This window comes from Neolamprologus brichardi, chromosome 7 (genome assembly GCF_056152115.1).
Source record: "Neolamprologus brichardi isolate AB-2024 chromosome 7, ASM5615211v1, whole genome shotgun sequence".
Lineage (NCBI taxonomy): Eukaryota > Metazoa > Chordata > Actinopteri > Cichliformes > Cichlidae > Neolamprologus > Neolamprologus brichardi.
The window spans coordinates 46,494,299-46,514,994 of record NC_142110.1 but is presented as its reverse complement, the minus strand read 5'-3'; the positions used below and the strand labels follow the sequence as shown (position 1 = coordinate 46,514,994).

Below are 20,696 nucleotides of genomic sequence, written 5' to 3'. Positions count from 1 at the left end.
TCAAATTGTCTTACCTAACTGCCATCAGTTCCTCACTACTCCTTTTGATTATCTTCATAATTTCTCTCTTCTTTTTATAGTTTATCCTCCTTTGAACTTACCAAGTACTGGATGGACACCCATGCTGGACAGATCTGTGTTTTTAACCCGTCTGATGGACTCCGGCGAGGGGTTTGGCCGCGACTTGAGGTACTGCTTTTAGGCGTTCTCTGAGACACGGAGCAGATTTTGCAGGTCCAGGGAGTTTTCGTGAGACGTGATCAGATGAGCACTTTCATCATCCAAGATCCTCTGAGGGACTCGGCCAAACGCACCTTCTGAATCTGGAGTACGAAAAGAAATGCAGACATTTCAATACAGTGACAGATAAAAAGAGCACTAAATAAAGTTTATTAGCAACCTCAAATGTGTAGCACATCAGTTAAACAGTTCATCTGTCACTTTATGACCTGACAGGCATGCAGTAGAGTCTACCTTGTGTTTGTTCAGGTGAAGCAAACTGAACTGGTCACCCTAGGAAGAGGTGGAGGTCGTAGACATAAGGCATTTCATCAGGACAAATCAGACTATAGGCTGTGCCACTTTGGCCCGCTCGTCCCACACGCCCCAATGGGAAAAGACAGGGGGAAAATACACGTAATGCTGGCCTAATCATTTCAAATTAAACAAGCTGAATCACTTTGTTCCTTCTGCATACAGCTGCTCACCAACTCTGTGCAAGAAAAGTTTGGCCTTGGAGGGGAAGTTGTAATTGATGACATTATCCAGCAGGGGGATGTCTATACCACGAGCAGCAACATCAGTCACCAGAAGCACCATGGCTTTCCGATGCACAAATTTCCCAATGTTGATCTTCCTGGCAGTCTGATCAAGGGCACTGTAGATGTAGGCACACTCTAAACCTTCTGACGACAGCAGCTGGACATCAGGAGAAAAAAAGAAGAAGTCAACTAAAGCTCTAGTTTTTAAAACAATATTTAACATTCTCACAAATTTAGGCTACACTGTTATCTTACCTCCTTTAGGTACTCCACATGGTGTTTGGTGGCAGCAAAGACCACTGTCTGTTCCTGAGGCTTCACTACGTTCCTCAGGAGGTGGAGCAGCAGAGCCGGCTTGTCATCCACACGCAGGTGGAAGAATGACAGCTGATCAAAGTTAGAAGAAATGAAAACATGCTCAAAGCCATGGAAACATCAGGTGACTGTGAGGACTTTTGCTTTGGGCTTTACATTTAAATCATTCAACATTTCTGGGAGAAGAATACAAATTTTTGAATAGCAAGTGTCTGAAGACAGAGCAACAAGTAGAAAGACCAAGACACTGACACAGTAGCTGATTTAACATAAGTTAGCATGTAGAGTAGATGCAATAATCCTGTACTGAGTTTGTAATAAATAATGCAAAACCTTCCACCTAATTTCTCAGATTAAACAAAAGGTAAATAAAACAAAAGCAAATTCTGCCTTTTTACCTTGATCTGATCACTGAGCTTGGAATCCACATCCAAACGAATCAGTACAGGCTCTGTCAGGCCTGAGAAAAAAGTTTGTATACACCGGTGTGAATATAATTAGGATTATTTGCCTTTAGATGCTAAAAAATATGGAAGCTAAGTTGAATGAATATGCTTTATGATGAGAAAATAAGCCAGAAAAACTTGGAGAATCTACACCGTGGAGGGTTAATTTATTAGATAAATGTCTACAGAAAAAAGAAATTGATCTCTGTATATATACACGTGTATATACACACACATATATGTAAGCGCATGAATGGCTTTTATGCCCTGTTAAAAAGTCCTCCGGCCAGGGCATGCGTTACCTACATGGGAGGAGCATGATTCCCCCAGAGGCCAAATCAGAGTGCTCACCCGTTCTCTCCTTGCTGTGGTAATTAAAAGTGTAGTCGGCGAGTAGCGCTGCTGCAAGCAAGTTGTGGACTTGAGTTGAATCGGACTAAGGCGGGCAAGTGTGCGTTCATAGAACCAGTAAGTCACGTTGGGAACGTATTTTATTTCTGTTACTGTGAATGTACCAATGTAGACATCTGTTACTATTGCCTTGAGTTAGCAGCTATGTTGTAGGAATAAGTAAATAGTAGCCTGGCTCCACAGGATATTCCTCATTTCTAAGTTGCTTCAGTTATTGTGGAGAGTTAATGTTCCCAAAGATTTTACCTGATGGAGTAACTAAGTTAGCATACAAATCCGTTCTTGTTCAGAAAGCCTGCATACACATGGCGGCCTTTGAGTGAGCAATTGTGTCCACTAGAGGGTGGTGTTGACTCACAAATGAAGGAATTGACCTAAATTGATTATGATTCTGTGTTTATGCCATCCTGTTATGTTATTACTCTAAGCTCTGTTTCTGGTATCAGGATCTGCCCCTTTGTAATCTGGTATGGTGTTCTCTGTAATACTGAAGTATGAGAAATGCTAGACAAGAGAGATGTTTATGTTATTTCTTATTTGTATTAATTACAGAACCACATCCTTACTTGCCAGCGAGAGTGTGTGTTCGATGTGGGCTCGTGGCAAATAAAGTTCTTCCACTCTGACATCATTCCCCGTCTCTGACCGGACGTTATTACCAGGGAACAGTACCAAATCCCGTTTCAGAGATAGTGGTCCAGGGCGTCCACTATAACAAGTGGTCCTTCCAGACGGATTGATCCCTGTAATAAAAGCATGGAAGAACAGCGCACCAGGAGACACCAGGCTCTTCTGCCCACCTTAGAGGATATGACTTAAGTGACTATCTCCCCCGGAGGGATATAATACTCTTCATCTTTGCCTGACTGCCTCTTTTTCTTGGTCTTTGGTCGCTCTTCGCCATCTTCCTGCTGACCTCTTCTTTTACCACCTACCACCTCTGAAAACACCCCCTGGTGGAAATAGAAAGAATTACATGGTACAAAGTGACAAAACATGATACAGAGATCCTACTATCTTCCTCTTCTAGTTTGTATACAACATCATCTACATCAAAACTGCACTTTATTTTGCTTCTTCTTCATCAGACAGCATAAACAACTTTCTCATTTTGACTCAAATATTGGTTTTGAATGAAAATGATGAAACAATCCTGGGTGTTTATTCAACTTGTGAGCAGGTTTTCTAATCCACCGTACTATTATTATTGACACTAGTACATGTTCGTGCTGCTAATACACTCAAGAACATATAGCAAAGCTAAAAAGTGAAAAGTAGGTCTTGCCTATATAAATAAACATAAGACAGTTGTGAGACTTTGACATAGTAACATCTTCAGTAATATTTACACCTGTGAAGACATCTCACAAGCATTAGCCTCATTTTGAAACCAAGATTGTTTACACAGAGTTTGTAATTGCAGAGAAATGCTCCATTTATTTTGGTCATTTCATTTTTGAGCAGGAAGCTCACCTTTTTTGTTATAGCCTTTAGATGAATAGAGAGTTTTTCAATTAAATACATATTCTTTAAATAATGTTCCCTCTTATAAAAAGTAGGATTATTTAAAAAAAAAAAAATTAAAAATGTATTATACCTCTATTACTTAGAAAAAAAACTGTTTTTTTCTGTTGTCTGTTATATGGCCCCTAGAGACCAAGCACGTACAAACTCCAAAACACTTGCAAACTCCAAAACACATGCAAACTCCAAAACACATGCAAACTCCAAAACACTTGCAAACTCCAAAACACTTGCAAACTCCAAAACACATGCAAATTCCAAAACACAACGGAAGTGCTCCAGGACGCTAGGGGCAGTGTTGAGCTTTTGTTTCCTAGTAACTACACAAGCCAGGAAGTACCAATGACCGGATTTGGGGTTTGCAGCCTTTTTTTTTTTTTTTCTCCCATCATTTATTTAGACAATTGAACAACAAACATACATAGTAATGTAGAATATAGAAAGGGTATGAAAAATTCCACAGCTTGCAGTGTCTTGAACAAGTTACGTATACAAGTACGTAAACAAAAAGGTATACTTTAGAAGAAAACAGATAAACAAAATAACTGAAAAAAAAAGAAAAAGGGAAGTGCTCAAGGTATAAATAAACAACACGTAAGTCAAGTGAAATTATACATTTGACACAGCTCTAGTGTTTTACATGCTTTGGAGTTAGTACTGTTCTTAAGATTCTCCAGATAAATGGAAAACAAGGCTTTAAAAGCAAATATGTTTGGACGCTGTTGAGAAAATTTTGTACAATGTATGTGAAATTTGGCAAAAATAATCAGAAGATTAATAATATATTTTTTCCCTGGATTTATTTTATCGGTATGTGAGAGTCCAAATAGAATATGTTGAAACTTCAGTTTACATGAGGAATCAATTTTGGTGTTTATAAAATTATTTAGATCAATCCAAAATACATGTGTATAAGTGCATTCCCAAAATAAATGACATATTGTTTCCTCTGCATTGCTGCAAAAAGTACAAAGAGTATCAATATTTTTTTTAAATTTAACCAGATATGTCTTTACCGGATAACATCTATGGATCAACTTAAGAGTAACTTCTCTTATCTTATTAGTAATAATAAATTTCCTTGATAGAATCCAAGTGTTTTTCCAGTCTATATCATTGTAAATATTGTTCCAGTAAAATACAGCTGCAGGTTTGGAAACAATATCTCTTTGAATGATTTGTCTAATACATTGATTTGTGGCTTTATCACTCAATAAAGGACAGATGTTACCGATGTATATGCTTCCGGGATTTAGTTCTGGAATAATACAATTTCTACCCTTAGGAGCAGACACCAATAACCTTCTCACTCCATCTGGTATCGCATCAAAAACTACAGCATATTCTCTTGGAGTGACAGGAAAATCATAAACAGACAAAAATTCCTTATAAGAAAATAATTGACCATTATCATTCAGTAATTGACTCACAAGTAAAATATTTCTATCAACCCATTTCTGAATATATATTGATTTGTTCTTAAATTTAATATCCTGATTGTTCCAAATGAGATATTTATGGGGAGAAAAGTTGTGAGAGTATATCATTAACCAAGATGATAAGAGTTGACTATGAAAGTTGGAGAGTTTAATCGGTAATTTAGAGATATTGTAATTGCATCTTAGCAGAAAGTGCATTCTTCCAAGTGAGTTAAAGATATGGTTGGTAATAAAATTCCAAATTGAACTGGGATTTTTAAAAAAGAGTTTGATCCATTTGATTTTAAAAGACGCATTTAAGGAAGTGAAATCTAAAGAATTTAGGCCACCAGAACACAACTTGTTTATCATTACATTTTTTTAATATAATGTATTCTCTTTTTCCAAATGAAGTTAAATAATATTTTATCAATTTTTGTGCATAATTCTTTCGAGACATCAAGTGCCATAGCTGCATAAATAAGTCGGGAGAGGCCTTCGACTTTGGCTACCAAGGATCGTCCAGTAATGGACAAATCTCTTTGAAGCCATAGATTAAATCTTTGTTGTATTGCAGTTATAAGAGGGTCGAAATTTTCAGATAATCTGGCATCTTGGTCTTTTTGAATGATAATACCAAGATATTTAACCTTATTTTTAACAGGAACACCTGATATAATAGTATCTGTGCAGAATTTAACAGGGAGAAGTTCACATTTTGGGATGTTGAGTTTAAGACCAGAGGCTATTGAGAAATTATTGACAACTTTGAGAGCTTCATCAACTTGATATTTATCTTTTAAAAAAAGTGTTGTGTCATCCGCTAGTTGAGTAATAGATAATGCTCTGCCAGCAATAGAGAGACCCACTACACTGCTGTTTTTAAAATGAATAGAGAGTAACTGCATAGGAAGAAGGAAAAGATATGCAGAAATTGGACAACCTTGCCGGATCCCACGGTTGATATCAAATCTTTTCGTTGTACCCAAAGGGAATTTGATTGAGCTATTTGCATCTGTATATAAGGTTTGAATTGATTTTTTAAAGATATTTCCAAAACCAAAAATATCAAGTGCTCTGAACATGAATTCATGTTCAATGGAGTCGAAAGCTTTATAAAAATCCAAAAAAAGAATGAAACTATTATCTGTGATTAAATCTGAATGATCTAAAATATCAATTACCAGTCTTATGTTGTTAGTTATGTGTCTGCCAGTCATAAAACCAGACTGTGTTTCATCAATGATATCATTAAGTGCACATTTTAACTTTTTAGCCAAACACATAGCAATTATTTTATAATCGTTATTCAGCAGTGAAATGGGTCTCCAATTTTCTATCAAAAGGGTGTCTTTTTGAGGTTTCGAAATCAAAGTAATTAGCCCCTGAGTCAAAGAAGGAGGGAGTTTTTCATTATCAATGCTTTCAATATATACTTTATGTAAAAAGCGTGATAAGTCCTTTGAAAATAATTTGTAAAGTTCAGAAGTCAAACCGTCATTCCCTGGACTCTTATTAAGTTTCATTTTATTAATAGCACCTTCAATGTCTAGTATTGTGATGGGGGCATCACACATAGTTTTATTATTGTCACTAATTTTTTTTAATATTACCTAAGGAATTATAGAATTTATCCATGGCTTCTGTAGAAAGATTAGATTTATATAAATTTTTATAGAAAAGTTCACAAGTCTTGGAAATCACTTGAGGGTCTTGTGTGATGACTCCATCTGAACAAAGTTTAGTCATGCTGGCAAAAGCATTATGGTGTTTTTCTAATTTGAAAAAATAGCTAGAGTTTTGTTCTCCCTCTTCAAGCCATTTCCTTCTTGACCGCACAAAGGCACCTTTTGCCTTGTAAATATATATACTATCTAATTTTAATTGTAGAATTTGAAGTCTGTTCCGGTTATCTTCAGATAAATTATCAGGTGATCTAGACAAAGTGATAATTTCAGAAATTATTTCTGACTCTTCTTTTTTTCTATTTTTAACTGTTTCAGCTCCCCTTTTCATTAAAAGAGACCTCAATTCAAATTTCACAAGCTCCCAATTTTTACAAAAAGCATTTTCAATACATGCCTTGTTCCAATACTCATCTATTTTTGTTTTAATTTCCTTTACCAAAGAATCATTCAGTAAAAGAGAATTATTTAATTTCCAATAAGCATTCACTCTTTTAGACGGTTTACTGGCATACAAACATATCTCCAAAAAAATTGTTTTATGATCTGTCAATGGTGTTGGCAACATTTTTGATGTAGAAACATATTCGGATAAAGGATCAGAAATTAGCCAATAATCAATACGAGACTGTAAAGAGCCAGATCTATTTTTCCACGAAAATTCCTTAGTTGTTGGATTGGGGTTTGCAGCCTTAAAGGCCACATTTTAAGGCCGATTACGTCACAGCGACACCACGAAGGCTGTCCCAATTCAAAGGCTGCTCAAAATGCGGCCCTCAAATGCGTCCTTAATTTCCCTGAATTTTAAGGATGGGTTGGTGTAGCCTTCATGGCCCAACATATCCCAGATTTCATAGGGCGGCTGTGGTGTGGATAATTTTGCCGAAAAAAACGGCGGAAGCGGAGCCGCCGAAGAGTAAACTTTCAGAAGTAAGTACTGAATATTATGTCACTTATTTATGCGCAAATGTTTTTATAATGAAGAACATGAAAACATTACTGTTGGCCACATGTCGGGAAAGTTATGTGACATTAGCGATGTTTGTACTAACTTGGTTTTAAAGCCTTTACTTCAAAATATACGCCGTTCAATAGTTGATTTTAATCTTACAGAGAATGTGATGATTTTATGGATAATTAAAGTCAGTCATATATCCACAAACACAACAAGCTGAAAGTTAGTGATGCTGCTCGGTTTGCAGTCCTGAATATCACAGCACAAGCAGAATTCACTGCACTGTTAATGTTAGCTATGTTATATTGCTGCCTCTGTTCGGTGGTGTCCAGCCAAACGGACTTTAACGTGTGTTTGAACGAGCTGACGGTTCACTCGTTAAGCTGAAAGAAAGATGCTTTAATCACAGGAGTCACACATGTGTCCACTTTACCATCTGGGAACTCTTCTTGTTTAGCACTCGTAATAACACAATCCTCCTTTTGTGCTGTTTTGTAGCAGTGTATACACCTGAGACTGTCACCTGTCTGTCTGTCCTGCACTCTCTCTCTTTTTCTTTCTCTCTGATTGTGTAATAAAAGGATGAACATGTATTTATAAGTTACACTTGTGTTTGAATCCTGCAGCTTATCACACATTTGATTTCCATGTGTGACGACTGCAAGTGTCCAGAGTGAGGACAGACTGAGGGACCCACTGCTGCATATCATCTGTGAGGCTTTGCACCCCTGATGATCCACCAGGACAAACTCAGCAGTGTGTGAGGAAGAGGAGGAGGAAGAGCCAGCAGCAGCTGACAGATGGAGAGAATAGACAGACTGTTCCCTGTTTGTGAAGGACTGCTAGGAAAGTTTAACATAACTAATTGTCTGTCCTAAATCAGTCTTATTAGGTAATGTTCAAATAATTTTATCATTCCAGTGTTTGCAGTGTGGGAGAAAGTACTCAGGGCCTTCAAGTTACACACTATGAAAGGCAGAAACAAGTTTAATATTCAGAAACCTAAAGTATGTATCAGCAGCTGAATGGAGCTAAAAATAAATGTTTGTTTCAGTTCTATGAAGCTCTGAGTATTTTGGATTAGTAGCACTGCTGTGTTTGTTGCATCATATTGCTGTAATTGTTTATATGCTTTATATATTCTGAGGTAAGTTGATCTACAGTGTTACATCATATTCTATAAGGATGTTATGTGTTTGTAGACTTTCTGCCCAGTTTGACCCATTTAGCAGAAGTCAGCCTGTTTAAGGCTCTGATATCTATTCTGTATGACTTAAAGCAGTTATGACATGGTCTGATTTTCTCACCCAATAAAGGAATATTCAATATATCAGTCTACTCTTCATTTTATCAGAAACAGTTATCACAGCTCATACAATTTCTTTTTACACATGTATGTAAGCAATGAGCCAAATTTAGTAATGCCAACATACTGAAGAAACAACACTTGTCTCTTATATATGATACACCTATATATGCACTGTCAAAGATACTTGTCTTTGAGTGAAGATTTAAGGTGATAAGACATATAAATAATTGCAACTTGAATCTGTACTGAAGCTCAGTATTTGACACAGAGTTCATGTTCACTCTTGTAATAGCTAATAATGATTAATATAATAACTATAATATTGGCCATGTTATATTTACATTACCAAAGTGATATAACTTTAGTCTCATGAACAACATTAGCTAATTGTTATTTACTAACTAATCTTAAATGACTGTTCAGTACAGAAATGAAGCCCAAAAATCATGTTTTACTGTCCTGTGGTCTCAGCCTCAGATACTTATCAAATCACACAAAGCTCTTGTAGAAACAAACAAACAAATGAACAAAATGTGTTTTCCTTCATTTCTGTCAAACAAAGTTGTATGACATGTTTCCAGCTTTTAGTATCATGGTTGCTAGGCAACCTGGGAAGCGCAACAGAGACTAGACCGTCCCATACAGACAAACTTGCCGTTTATTTTGCAAATCAAGCTCAACACTGCCTCTAGCGTCCTGGAGCACTTTCGTTGTGTTTTGGAATTTGCATGTGCGTTGGGGTTTGTACGTGCTTTGTCTCTAGGGGCCACCGTACATTAGAGATGCTCGTGGCAATTCATTTCTTAATCAGCTAAACAGGTCAGTTAAGAAACAGTCAAATATTAAGTTAAATTTGAAAACGGTTTAAAAAAAAATATCCCCATTCCAAAATGTCACATGACAATCTCATTGGCTCACGGAGTTATGATGTCACTACACTTTGATCCTTTGAAGTTTGTCCTTAAACAGGGGTGAGAAACAGCAATTTGTAGTTCGTGTCTTCGCAGCATTTGTGTTTGCAGCCTTCACACGTTCACCATAGAAACTTTTGGAAAACTTTTCAGAGTTGTCGTTTACAACCTTCAACATGTATCCAACAAGACACCAACCAAGGCAAAAAGATTACGCCGCTTCTCCTTCCTGTCGTGGCCGGCCAAATGACCTCTTAGCCGTCCAAAGGGCATTACATGACAGTAAGAAGGAAAACTACCATCTCCAGAATAAAATTCAACAGATTGAAGAAGAGAAACTTCAACTGCAGGAGAAGTGTAGACAGATGGAAGCGCAAAATAAGAACCTGGAAGAAAGACAACAACGCCAGCCCGACATAACAATTATTAATGAGGGCTGGGGAATCAAGTTTGGACAAGCACGAGAGCAGATTGTCTTCCTAATTAAGGAAAACAAGCAAAAGAGCGCGGAACTAAAGGAGATGTCCAACCAGCTTAAAGACAGCAAAGCTACTGTTGAGAAGACAGAATGGGATCTCCAATATATGGACCAAAAGAATCGGCTGCTCCAAACAAACTTCGATGAAGCTGTGAAAACAAATAAAGAAATCCTCCAACAGAAGGAAGAACAGGAGAAAAAGCAAAGAGACATGGAGCACAAACTCAAAGTCACGGAGGAAAAATACAGGATGCTGAAAATAAAGTTGGATGATACACTGCGCCAAAATAAAGACCTTCTTCAAGACAAAGAGCAACAGCAAGACAGATTGAAAGAAGAGAAACGTATTGTCGAAGACTTTGAGGGTAAAAATCTAAAACTGCAACAGTTTTGTAGTGAACTGAAGGACAAAACAAGTCAACTAGAAGGGGAAAAAGAAAAACTGGACAAACAATGCTCACACATGCAGAAAAGGATGGCTCAAATGGCGAGAAACAACTCCGAGCTCACTAAGGGGATATTGTTGGAATACAACAACTTGAAGCGCAAACACACTGAAATGCAGGTGCAAAAGCAGGAACAAGACAACATACATGACGACCTGCAGCGTACGCTCCAAGATATCCACAGAAGAAATGAGGAGCTACAAGACATGTACAAAGAAGTACAACAGAGAAACGCACACATGCACAAGGACAAGATAATGCAGGAGGCAACATCCAAAGAGCTCAAGGAAAAGCTTGAAGAAAAACAAGCAACACTGGAAGAGGTGGAGAAAACATGCAAGAAGCTTGAGATACAAAATGCAGAAACCATCGATGAGTTGAGAACCCTCATCCTGGAAAAAAAAGTTCTTGTAGAAAACTGCATGAAAAAGAAGAACAAACGTTTCCGCTGGCCCTGGAGGAGAGACTCTACTGCTTCCTCACCTGGTGTAGCCTCGTCTTGCTCCACCTCTGTTCACCTCCCCAACCAGTCCCGGCAGTTGACTGTCCCCTCCTGAGCCTGGTTCTGCCGGAGGTTTCTGCCCATTTAAAGGCAGTTTTTCCTCCCCACTGTCGCCTAGTGCGTGCTCAGAGGGGATTGTTGGGGTTTTCTCTCCTCTACCTTGTTTCATTATTTACTTGTTAACTTTTTGTTCTTACTTCATTTTACCTTGTTTCATTATTTACTTGTTAACTTTTTGTTCTTACTTCATTTTACCTTGTTTCTTTATTTACTTGTTAACTTTTTGTTCTTACTTCATTTTACCTTGTTTCGTTATTTACTTGTTTAACTTTTTCTTTTTCAACTTATTTATAAAACAATAAACAATTGAATTTATCCTTTGAGTATTTTTCATCTAATCTTTTAATCTATAACTTTTTCAAACATTCATATCTGTCGTTTATCTTCTTCTTGAAACCTCATAAATGGTGAAGGAAAAATCCTGGAACATGGTTTGAAACACTGAAATTGTTTCAGCTGAAACCGGCAAAATCATACGTGTGTGTGTGTGTGTGTGTCACAGGTGACACGGTGTCACTGGTTAGGTCATCATGTTTAGGCTCATTCACTCGAAAAATTATTTAGGCCAAATCTTTAAAACTGTATCATTGCATACACATTTTCAATTCATTTCAATCGCACAAATGCAGAAATAATTATTTGCAGTATCTTATCTGATTTATTTTGAGAATGTCATGCCTGATCATTTGCACCCACACCACCAAAAATGGGGGCAAAAGGGAGGAGATCGCATTTAATCGGTTATAACAAGAGGTCAGAAATATAAGTGCTGCAGAAACCTCTGAATCTCAGCTATAATCTCATGTAAACCATTTCTACAATCGCCAAACAAAGCGAAGTCACCAAACAGTTAAAAGAGCAGATACGTCACCATGAATCTGTGGACAGGTAATATCCACATTTTAATTTATGATTTACTGGAGTTCCATGTGTTCTTAATCCTTAATGAAACTGATGTAAACCTGCAACTACAATGATCCAGGGAAGAAAGAAAGAAGCAATACTTCACCCATGCTTACATTTAAATCACTCTCATCCTTTTCTGTGATGTCACAGTCAGCAGTAGTGGTGGGGTTGGTTGGCTGCTGCAGCCTGCTTTCTGCAGCTCGGTCTTCTCTCTGCTTGCTGAATTTGTCCACTAGCCGAGTGTCTTTAGAGCGTTTGGCCCGCATCACCTCACTGGCTGGTGTCTTACTACTGGAGTTGATTTCGAAGATGGTCTATTTCAGGAGAGAATTATATGTTTCTTTGCTTACTAGAACACTTTTTACCAGAAAATGCAGCGCTGTGATGTGTCTGCATCAAACTCACCGCTTTGGATTTGTAGCTCTTGATGGCATCGACTATTTGAAGGCACTCCAGTTCCATTTTTTCCAGACCACACCCTGAAACAAATCAAATTGTCTTACCTAACTGCCATCAGTTCCTCACTACTCCTTTTGATTATTTTCATAATTTCTCTCTTCTTTTTATAGTTTATCCTCCTTTGAACTTACCAAGTACTGGATGGACACCCATGCTGGACAGATCTGTGTTTTTAACCCGTCTGATGGACTCCGGCGAGGGGTTTGGCCGCGACTTGAGGTACTGCTTGTAGGCGTTCTCTGAGACACGGAGCAGATTTTGCAGGTCCAGGGAGTTTTCGTGAGACGTGATCAGATGAGCACTTTCATCATCCAAGATCCTCTGAGGGACTCGGCCAAACACACCTTCTGAATCTGGAGTACGAAAAGAAATGCAGACATTTCAATACAGTGACAGATAAAAAGAGCACTAAATAAAGTTTATTAGCAACCTCAAATGTGTAGCACATCAGTTAAACAGTTCATCTGTCACTTTATGACCTGACAGGCATGCAGTAGAGTCTACCTTGTGTTTGTTCAGGTGAAGCAAACTGAACTGGTCACCCTAGGAAGAGGTGGAGGTCGTAGACATAAGGCATTTCATCAGGACAAATCAGACTATAGGCTGTGCCACTTTGGCCCGCTCGTCCCACACGCCCCAATGGGAAAAGACAGGGGGAAAATACACGTAATGCTGGCCTAATCATTTCAAATTAAACAAGCTGAATCACTTTGTTCCTTCTGCATACAGCTGCTCACCAACTCTGTGCAAGAAAAGTTTGGCCTTGGAGGGGAAGTTGTAATTGATGACATTATCCAGCAGGGGGATGTCTATACCACGAGCAGCAACATCAGTCACCAGAAGCACCATGGCTTTCCGATGCACAAATTTCCCAATGTTGATCTTCCTGGCAGTCTGATCAAGGGCACTGTAGATGTAGGCACACTCTAAACCTTCTGACGACAGCAGCTGGACATCAGGAGAAAAAAAGAAGAAGTCAACTAAAGCTCTAGTTTTTAAAACAATATTTAACATTCTCACAAATTTAGGCTACACTGTTATCTTACCTCCTTTAGGTACTCCACATGGTGTTTGGTGGCAGCAAAGACCACTGTCTGTTCCTGAGGCTTCACTACGTTCCTCAGGAGGTGGAGCAGCAGAGCCGGCTTGTCATCCACACGCAGGTGGAAGAATGACAGCTGATCAAAGTTAGAAGAAATGAAAACATGCTCAAAGCCATGGAAACATCAGGTGACTGTGAGGACTTTTGCTTTGGGCTTTACATTTAAATCATTCAACATTTCTGGGAGAAGAATACAAATTTTTGAATCGCAAGTGTCTGAAGACAGAGCAACAAGTAGAAAGACCAAGACACTGACGCAGTAGCTGATTTAACATAAGTTAGCATGTAGAGTAGATGCAATAATCCTGTACTGAGGTTGTAATAAATAATGCAAAACCTTCCACCTAATTTCTCAGATTAAACAAAAGGTAAATAAAACAAAAGCAAATTCTGCCTTTTTACCTTGATCTGATCACTGAGCTTGGAATCCACATCCAAACGAATCAGTACAGGCTCTGTCAGGCCTGAGAAAAAAGTTTGTATACACCGGTGTGAATATAATTAGGATTATTTGCCTTTAGATGCTAAAAAATATGGAAGCTAAGTTGAATGAATATGCTTTATGATGAGAAAATAAGCCAGAAAAACTTGGAGAATCTACACCGTGGAGGGTTAATTTATTAGATAAATGTCTACAGAAAAAAGAAATTGATCTCTGTATATATACACTAGGGGTGCAACGATACTCGTATCGATATTGAACCGTTCGATACAGTGCTTTCGGTTCGGTACACATATGTATCGAACGATACAACATTTTTAATTTATTTTATCAACTTTCCTTCTGACGGTGCTGTCTGTGTTGAGCGCTCAGTGGATCTGCACTCGACAGTGCAGCCTAGGCGGAGTAGTCGAACACAGATTCACTGAGCGCAGGGCAAGCTAGCTAGACAGAAGTTAAGCTCGTTGCAACATGGCAAATTGAACCTCCCCCACCCTCATTCAGATCTGGCGTCTGGAACTATTTTGGTCTTCATGTGACGTATGACCCTGAAGGTAAGGGTGTCATGGACTAAAGTAAAACAGTATGTCAGATGTGCCACGCAATGCTCAATTACATGAGTGGGAACTAGTGTGTTAGCGCAGTTAGCTCGTTAATGTGTTGACGCTGTCCAGCCCCACACACGGGGCAATCCGCGGTAGCTCGTTAACGGAGATTTGCCGTGTTGTGGCGTTAACCTTATTTCAGATTAAGGCTGACAGCATTAGTGGGAACACAACGAATATGACTGCACATTTACCCGATAGCATCCTAGTGCAAAGACAAGTGGAAGCAGACAAAAACAACAAGCACGCATACAAACTTTACCCGAGTCATTTAGACAGCCGTTAGCACATGATTCTCCTTATGGGGACCTGATATGTTTAATATGCTGCTGAGAATATAGCCCAGAAGAAGCGTATAGTATAGCTTTTATTTTGGAAAGAGCCATTTCTCTGTAATAAACTCTCTTTTCCAAAGATGAGTGATTCCTCAATCAGATACAGGGCTCGCAAAATCGCTAGCCCGACGTCCCGGGGCTAGCGATTTTTCCAGTCGGGCTGCCCTGCTCTGCTCGTCGGCCTATCGTAATAAGGAAAAATATATGTCAATGCTTTTGCATTCTTTCGGAAATGTAGCTGGGTAATTTTGTCATTGGCATCGGTGAGCTACTGTCAATATGTGACATATTGAAATCGCGTTTGAATTTGCGCTTGTTTTTTGCTTTCACTTTGCAATCGCGCGAACTGTGTATAGAGAGCGATAGCACTGATTGGTGAGTGATGATAATTTGCGCACCAATTCCTCTGACATCGTCTTATCAATCGTTAGCTTACTATGCAAACATGACAAGTGAAATCTCCTGCAGCTTAAACATGTGAGAGGTTGATCGCGCAGAGAATCGCTGAGCTTATGTGAGTGCGTGTGTAAAAGCAGCAGGATATATATATTTTAGTTCTGCTGAGCCAAATAAGACAGGTCAGGGTGAAGAAGTGACAGCCAAAGAAAAGCTTACCACAAAACGGAAAAGTTATGACAAATCAGACTATAAGGCAAAAAGAAAGTGCAGCTTTATGGTTTCATGGACAAAAGAATTTCTGTGGCTGCAATATGATGAGCTAAATAACCAGGGCTGCACATAAGTGGTCCGCAGGTGCGCATTCGCTGTCAAAATAAAAAACGCGCACAAGATAAGAAGTTGCAACACGTGTTTGCGTACATAAGATTTTCAGGAGGAGGACAGACATTTGTTTAGAACTCTTAAAGATGTCGAAGAAGCTCCTTTAAGCAATTACTTTGGTGTTCCTCCACCTCCAAAGAAATGTCAGGAGTCCGAACCACAAAAGAAGCGCGTATTCTCGGAAAAGTGGTTGCAGGAGGTGAGCTGGCTTTAAACAAATGATGAACGCACAGAGATGTGGTGCAGAATGAGCCGTGAAAATTTAATAAATGACAAATTAATAAAAAGGCATCAACATTTTTTTGTGTATCGAAAAAATATCGAACCGTGACACCAAAGTATCGAACCGAACCGAACCGTGAATTTTGTGTATCGTTGCACCCCTAATATACACGTGTATATACACGTGTATATACACACATACATACACACACACACACACACATATATATATATATATATATATATATATATATATATATATATATATATATATATATATATATGTAAGTGCATGAATGGCTTTTATGCCCCATTATATCTGTGATGTGCTGATTGTGAGTTGAACAGACAAGATAAATTCCACAGCGTGTACATGGTTATTGTGCATATACATGTAAATATACAGACACAATGAATAATAATATCCGTAAATACATCTACGGTTCATTTTCTAGAATATGATCAAGTCTGCTACATACTATTAGTTATGAATATAACCCCCGAAGATTAAAACAAATATATAAACCTTTCTTTAATCAATCGACTTAATGTAAAAAAAAAAAAAAATACAATAAATATTAGAGAAAAAGCAGATACTAAAATCCCCATCAAGTTAAAATTTCTTTTGTAAATTTATCTAGTAATATCTTACATTTCCAATTTTATTAACAAAAATGTGGATATTGTAGGCATATAAAGTAACTAATGGCTTGGTCATTGTTTCTTTTTATAAAACATTAATTATATTTCTTATTTTGTTGGTTTGTTATTTTTGTTGGTTAAGTGAACATGCCCAATACAGTTGTCACAATCTGAAAGTAGGGACTCAAGCGCAGAACAGGTTGACGTCTCAGAGCACTGTTTATTTACACACCAGTGCGATAATATATACAGTGACGGGGAAAAATCCAGGGTTCCAAGGGATTAGGGGAAGGCTCTCTCTCTCACGCTCGCTCACGTCCTCACATCCAACTCACACACGTTCGTACAGCTGGGAGGTCACAGGTCTGGGAAGGTAAACTGGAACAAGAAAGGGAAAAAATCACTCCCAAGTCACAAAGGTAGGGCGTAAAGGTACAAGACCACGGGAGCTGGGAAGAGAGACTAACGTTAGTAGCACAATCATCCAGCGATGAGAAGATCTGTGGCCCAGCCTCAAATAGTAGTCGGGAAATCAGCTGATCGCCAACAGGTGTGTGAGCCAAGGGCGGGAGCCAGCAGTGAGCTTAGCTAAAAATGACTAAATTAGGATAACTTATTTATTTTGCGTACTCTGTACAAGCTCATTTGTTCCCAGATCTCAAGAAAATTGGATCAAGTTTACGTAAGATGACCAAGTTAGGGCAACTTACTCATTTTGAGTACACTGTACGGCCTTGTTAGTTCCCAGAACTCAAAAAAATTAAGGAAACTCGTTGCCTCAAAAAAACTAAGTCAAGCTTACTTAAGATGACTGTTAGGACAACAGCCATCATTGCAAGTCTGCAGTATTAAGAATAACTTGATATTTCTGACTGTACAATACTAATTGTTTACCTACTGACAAACATTTCAAGTTCAACTAAATGAAAAAACAATTTGTGGTAACCTGAATATGATTAAAAATAATTAACAACACTTTTTGTAATGATGTTAAAATCAGCCCAACTTTTATTTTCAAACACAACAAAGTATAACAGCCAACATACTGGACACTGTTCTGCTGAACAACAAACAATTATATTGCCATCACGGTTATAATCTTACAATGAAACAAAGTCTCAGATGTAATTATTCTGAAAATAAGTTTAGGCCTACCACAAGTTTGTTTTGTACTTACATTACTTATATAATCAAAATAAAATATTTGTTGTTCTGTCACAAGTGCAGTCTCTAATTTAAACAACACATTTGTTTTTCATTCCAACACAGGAGCTGGAATGTTGTATTATTTTAAGGATGGCTTGTTTCCAGTCCAGGCATTACTGCCTGAATGACTATCATGGATCGAGGTGATCCAAATGTAGGTGCAGAAGAAAGTCTTTAACTTCCCTTAAGTACAGTGGCAGTGGATGTGGGTTGGAGATGCAATGAGCTTGAACCTGCAGGCGACCATCTTCACTGACCACACCATCTGTGACGGAGGACACATCTCTCCTGTTGTCCTGCAAGCAAACAATCATATTTTTTGGAACATGAACTGAATTGCTTTCTTAAAACATTTTTTTCTGCATTTGGTATAAAACAGACTCCAATTTACACAATCTCAGGCTCCCTCCCCACCAGAGAGGTGACATTCAATGTCCCACTGTCAGTCTGGATAGCCCTGACCACCACCCAACACACAATAATGTCATGAAAACATCATTTTAAAAAGGGCTATGCAAACATGGCCAATAACTTTCATTCTAATGATGTGCAAAATGATTTGGGCACAAAACAAATTTTGTTGTTAGAAAACTTGCAGACTTCACTATTTACAGTGTAGACCCTCTAAACTAAGTTTGGGGGATGTGATCTTTCAAGAAATGCAGACCAAACTGTTGTTGTTTGTTTACTTACACAGCATGTCTTGTAGAATTAACTGGAGTCACCAACAACAGCATAGTGCAGTCATATCTCAAGTCTAATAACAGAAGACAGGAAAAGATCAGTAAAGAAACAACTTCCCCAAACCAAAGCACAAATAAAACAATAAGTAAAACAGGCTGATCTAAAGTATGATTAAAGTTCAGCCTGATTAATATAAATGTCACTGACAGTTGCTAATATATTGGAAAACCAAAATACTTACCACTGAGTTTATGTCTTTCTGTCCAACAGCAGGAGTGCTGGTCCCGAGCCTCAAAGACAGTAAGAAGCAAGCAGAGGGAGAAAAAACAGAACATTTTTCAGAAACTGATTTGATCCTTAATGGCTGTGCAATTATTGTAACATAGAGCTTGCTTATGTTGTTAAATAAAGTCTAGATTTGACATTAATAGATGCCACAGATGTTCAAAAGCTGCCACAAAGCATGAAAAAAAATGGACGTCTCTGAAAACGTCAGAGCATTTTTGCAAATATGTGATGTCTTGATAAATTGAGCAGATATTTGAACTTTACACAGCTACATTGTTGCCTGAAAATATCTTAAAAGTTTATTTTGTGACCCAGAAAAAGTAATAAGTTTTTTAGCCGCGCTCCTCCGCCATTGCTATGCTTACACAGGCTCTGACAACCAGCCAACAAATGTGATCCTCCTTTTCCCCAGACTACCCTTTCTGGGTCACAAAATAACCTACACATCTACATTTTCAGGCGAGAATGTAGCTGTGTAATGCTCAAATATCTACTTAATTGATCAAAATATCACATATTTGCAAAAGTGCTTCCACGTTTTCAGAGAGCTCTGTTATCCACCAGCATGATAGCTGACCGGGAGGTCAAGGCTCGATAGAGTCCACGCCCACAGCTAACTCCTGGTAGTCTTTTCAATCCCCCTGCACTCCTTTGCTACTCAGGTTAAACATGATATATATATATATAATTAGTTAGTTAGTTAGTTATGGCTATGGATTGAAAATACCCCCCACGCCCAACGGCTGCACCTCCCAAAGAATTTTGTCTGGGCTCTTATTTCACTTTTTTATTTCAAACAATCAACAGAAAATTTCACTGACATAGTTTTATGTAATGTTTTTAAGGCTGTGGTGTTAATTTTTAAGTAACATGAGCCCAGTGGCAGCAGCAACGCTAGGCTAACACTAACTAGCTAGCAAGATTATAAACCTGGTGCTAAACTAAGAGAAGCCACAAAATCAGTTTGACTAAGAGTAAACATTTACTCACCAAGTCAGTGTATCAGGTAAAGATTCACAGCAATGAAAACAGTAATATCTTGAGCTGACACTTTTCCAGGTTTGCTCAACATATTCCATAACAAATGCTGGCACCATGAACATGCGGACTGATCCAAGAGGGAGGAGGACGGTAGTGACGGGGCATTTTCAAAACACATCTTTCATCCTTCCGCACTGAGAAGCAAAACTTCCATCTTACTTAGTTTCTCTAAGTTAAGACAACTCAAATAAACTGAGTTTATCAGCATTTTTGCATAAAAAGTACTGGTAACTTATTTAAATCGAGTTCTGATAACAAATTGATAAAAACTGAGTTCAACCTATTTAATATTTTTAATTAAACACAATATTACATTTTACAGTGCAGAGAGGTAGGGGAGAGAGAGAGAGAAAGCAAAAACACAAGTGTAGCCTTGTGAGGCCAGCTAGGCAGGCACGGGGACCATGACAGTACCCACCCCCCCAAAATGACCTTTAAATTTGGTAAATATTTTTACGTTTGTTTGAAAGGTACTTCGGTTTTATTTTGAAATCCATGCTTTTATTCTGAAACAACAAACTGGCGTAAAACCGTTAAAGGGCTGTTAGTAACGTTTGTTATGGTATTAATATTGCTGGTTTTGTTTTGCTCCTAGCTCTTACGGTGTCTTCACTGAATGTTTCAATAAAAACCTTTCCAATAAAACCTCTGTGAAGCATCAGTATAAGAGACCATCATTCAGCCAGGGATGCTACAGTAAGAGCTTCAGCCTCACGAGTTTCACCTGACTGCCAAAGTCTATGATGAGAGAAGAGGGATTCAT

The 20,696-nt window shown here is 38.2% G+C and overlaps 1 protein-coding gene and 2 pseudogenes across 2 annotated transcripts in view; 1 reads left to right on the top strand and 2 right to left on the bottom strand.

Annotated features, from left to right (window-relative positions):
* The window catches only part of LOC148102195 (ATP-dependent RNA helicase DDX54-like), a 10,273-nt pseudogene extending 7,542 nt beyond the window's left edge, over positions 1-2,731 (bottom strand). Inside the window, exons 1-6 of the transcript XR_015719208.1 lie at positions 2,500-2,731; positions 1,475-1,536; positions 1,017-1,148; positions 711-918; positions 475-609; positions 102-323 (exon numbers count right to left, since the gene is read on the bottom strand). The product of XR_015719208.1 is annotated as an ATP-dependent RNA helicase DDX54-like (transcript). The remainder of the gene's footprint in view (positions 1-101; positions 324-474; positions 610-710; positions 919-1,016; positions 1,149-1,474; positions 1,537-2,499) is intronic.
* LOC148102193 (ATP-dependent RNA helicase DDX54-like) lies at positions 2,714-20,696 on the bottom strand (annotated as a pseudogene).
* On the top strand, positions 9,659-11,226 carry LOC148102194 (uncharacterized). Its single transcript, XM_087844485.1, has one exon. The coding sequence runs from the start codon at positions 9,912-9,914 to the stop codon at positions 11,214-11,216; it is 1,305 nt and encodes a 434-aa protein (XP_087700611.1). The 5' UTR covers positions 9,659-9,911; the 3' UTR covers positions 11,217-11,226.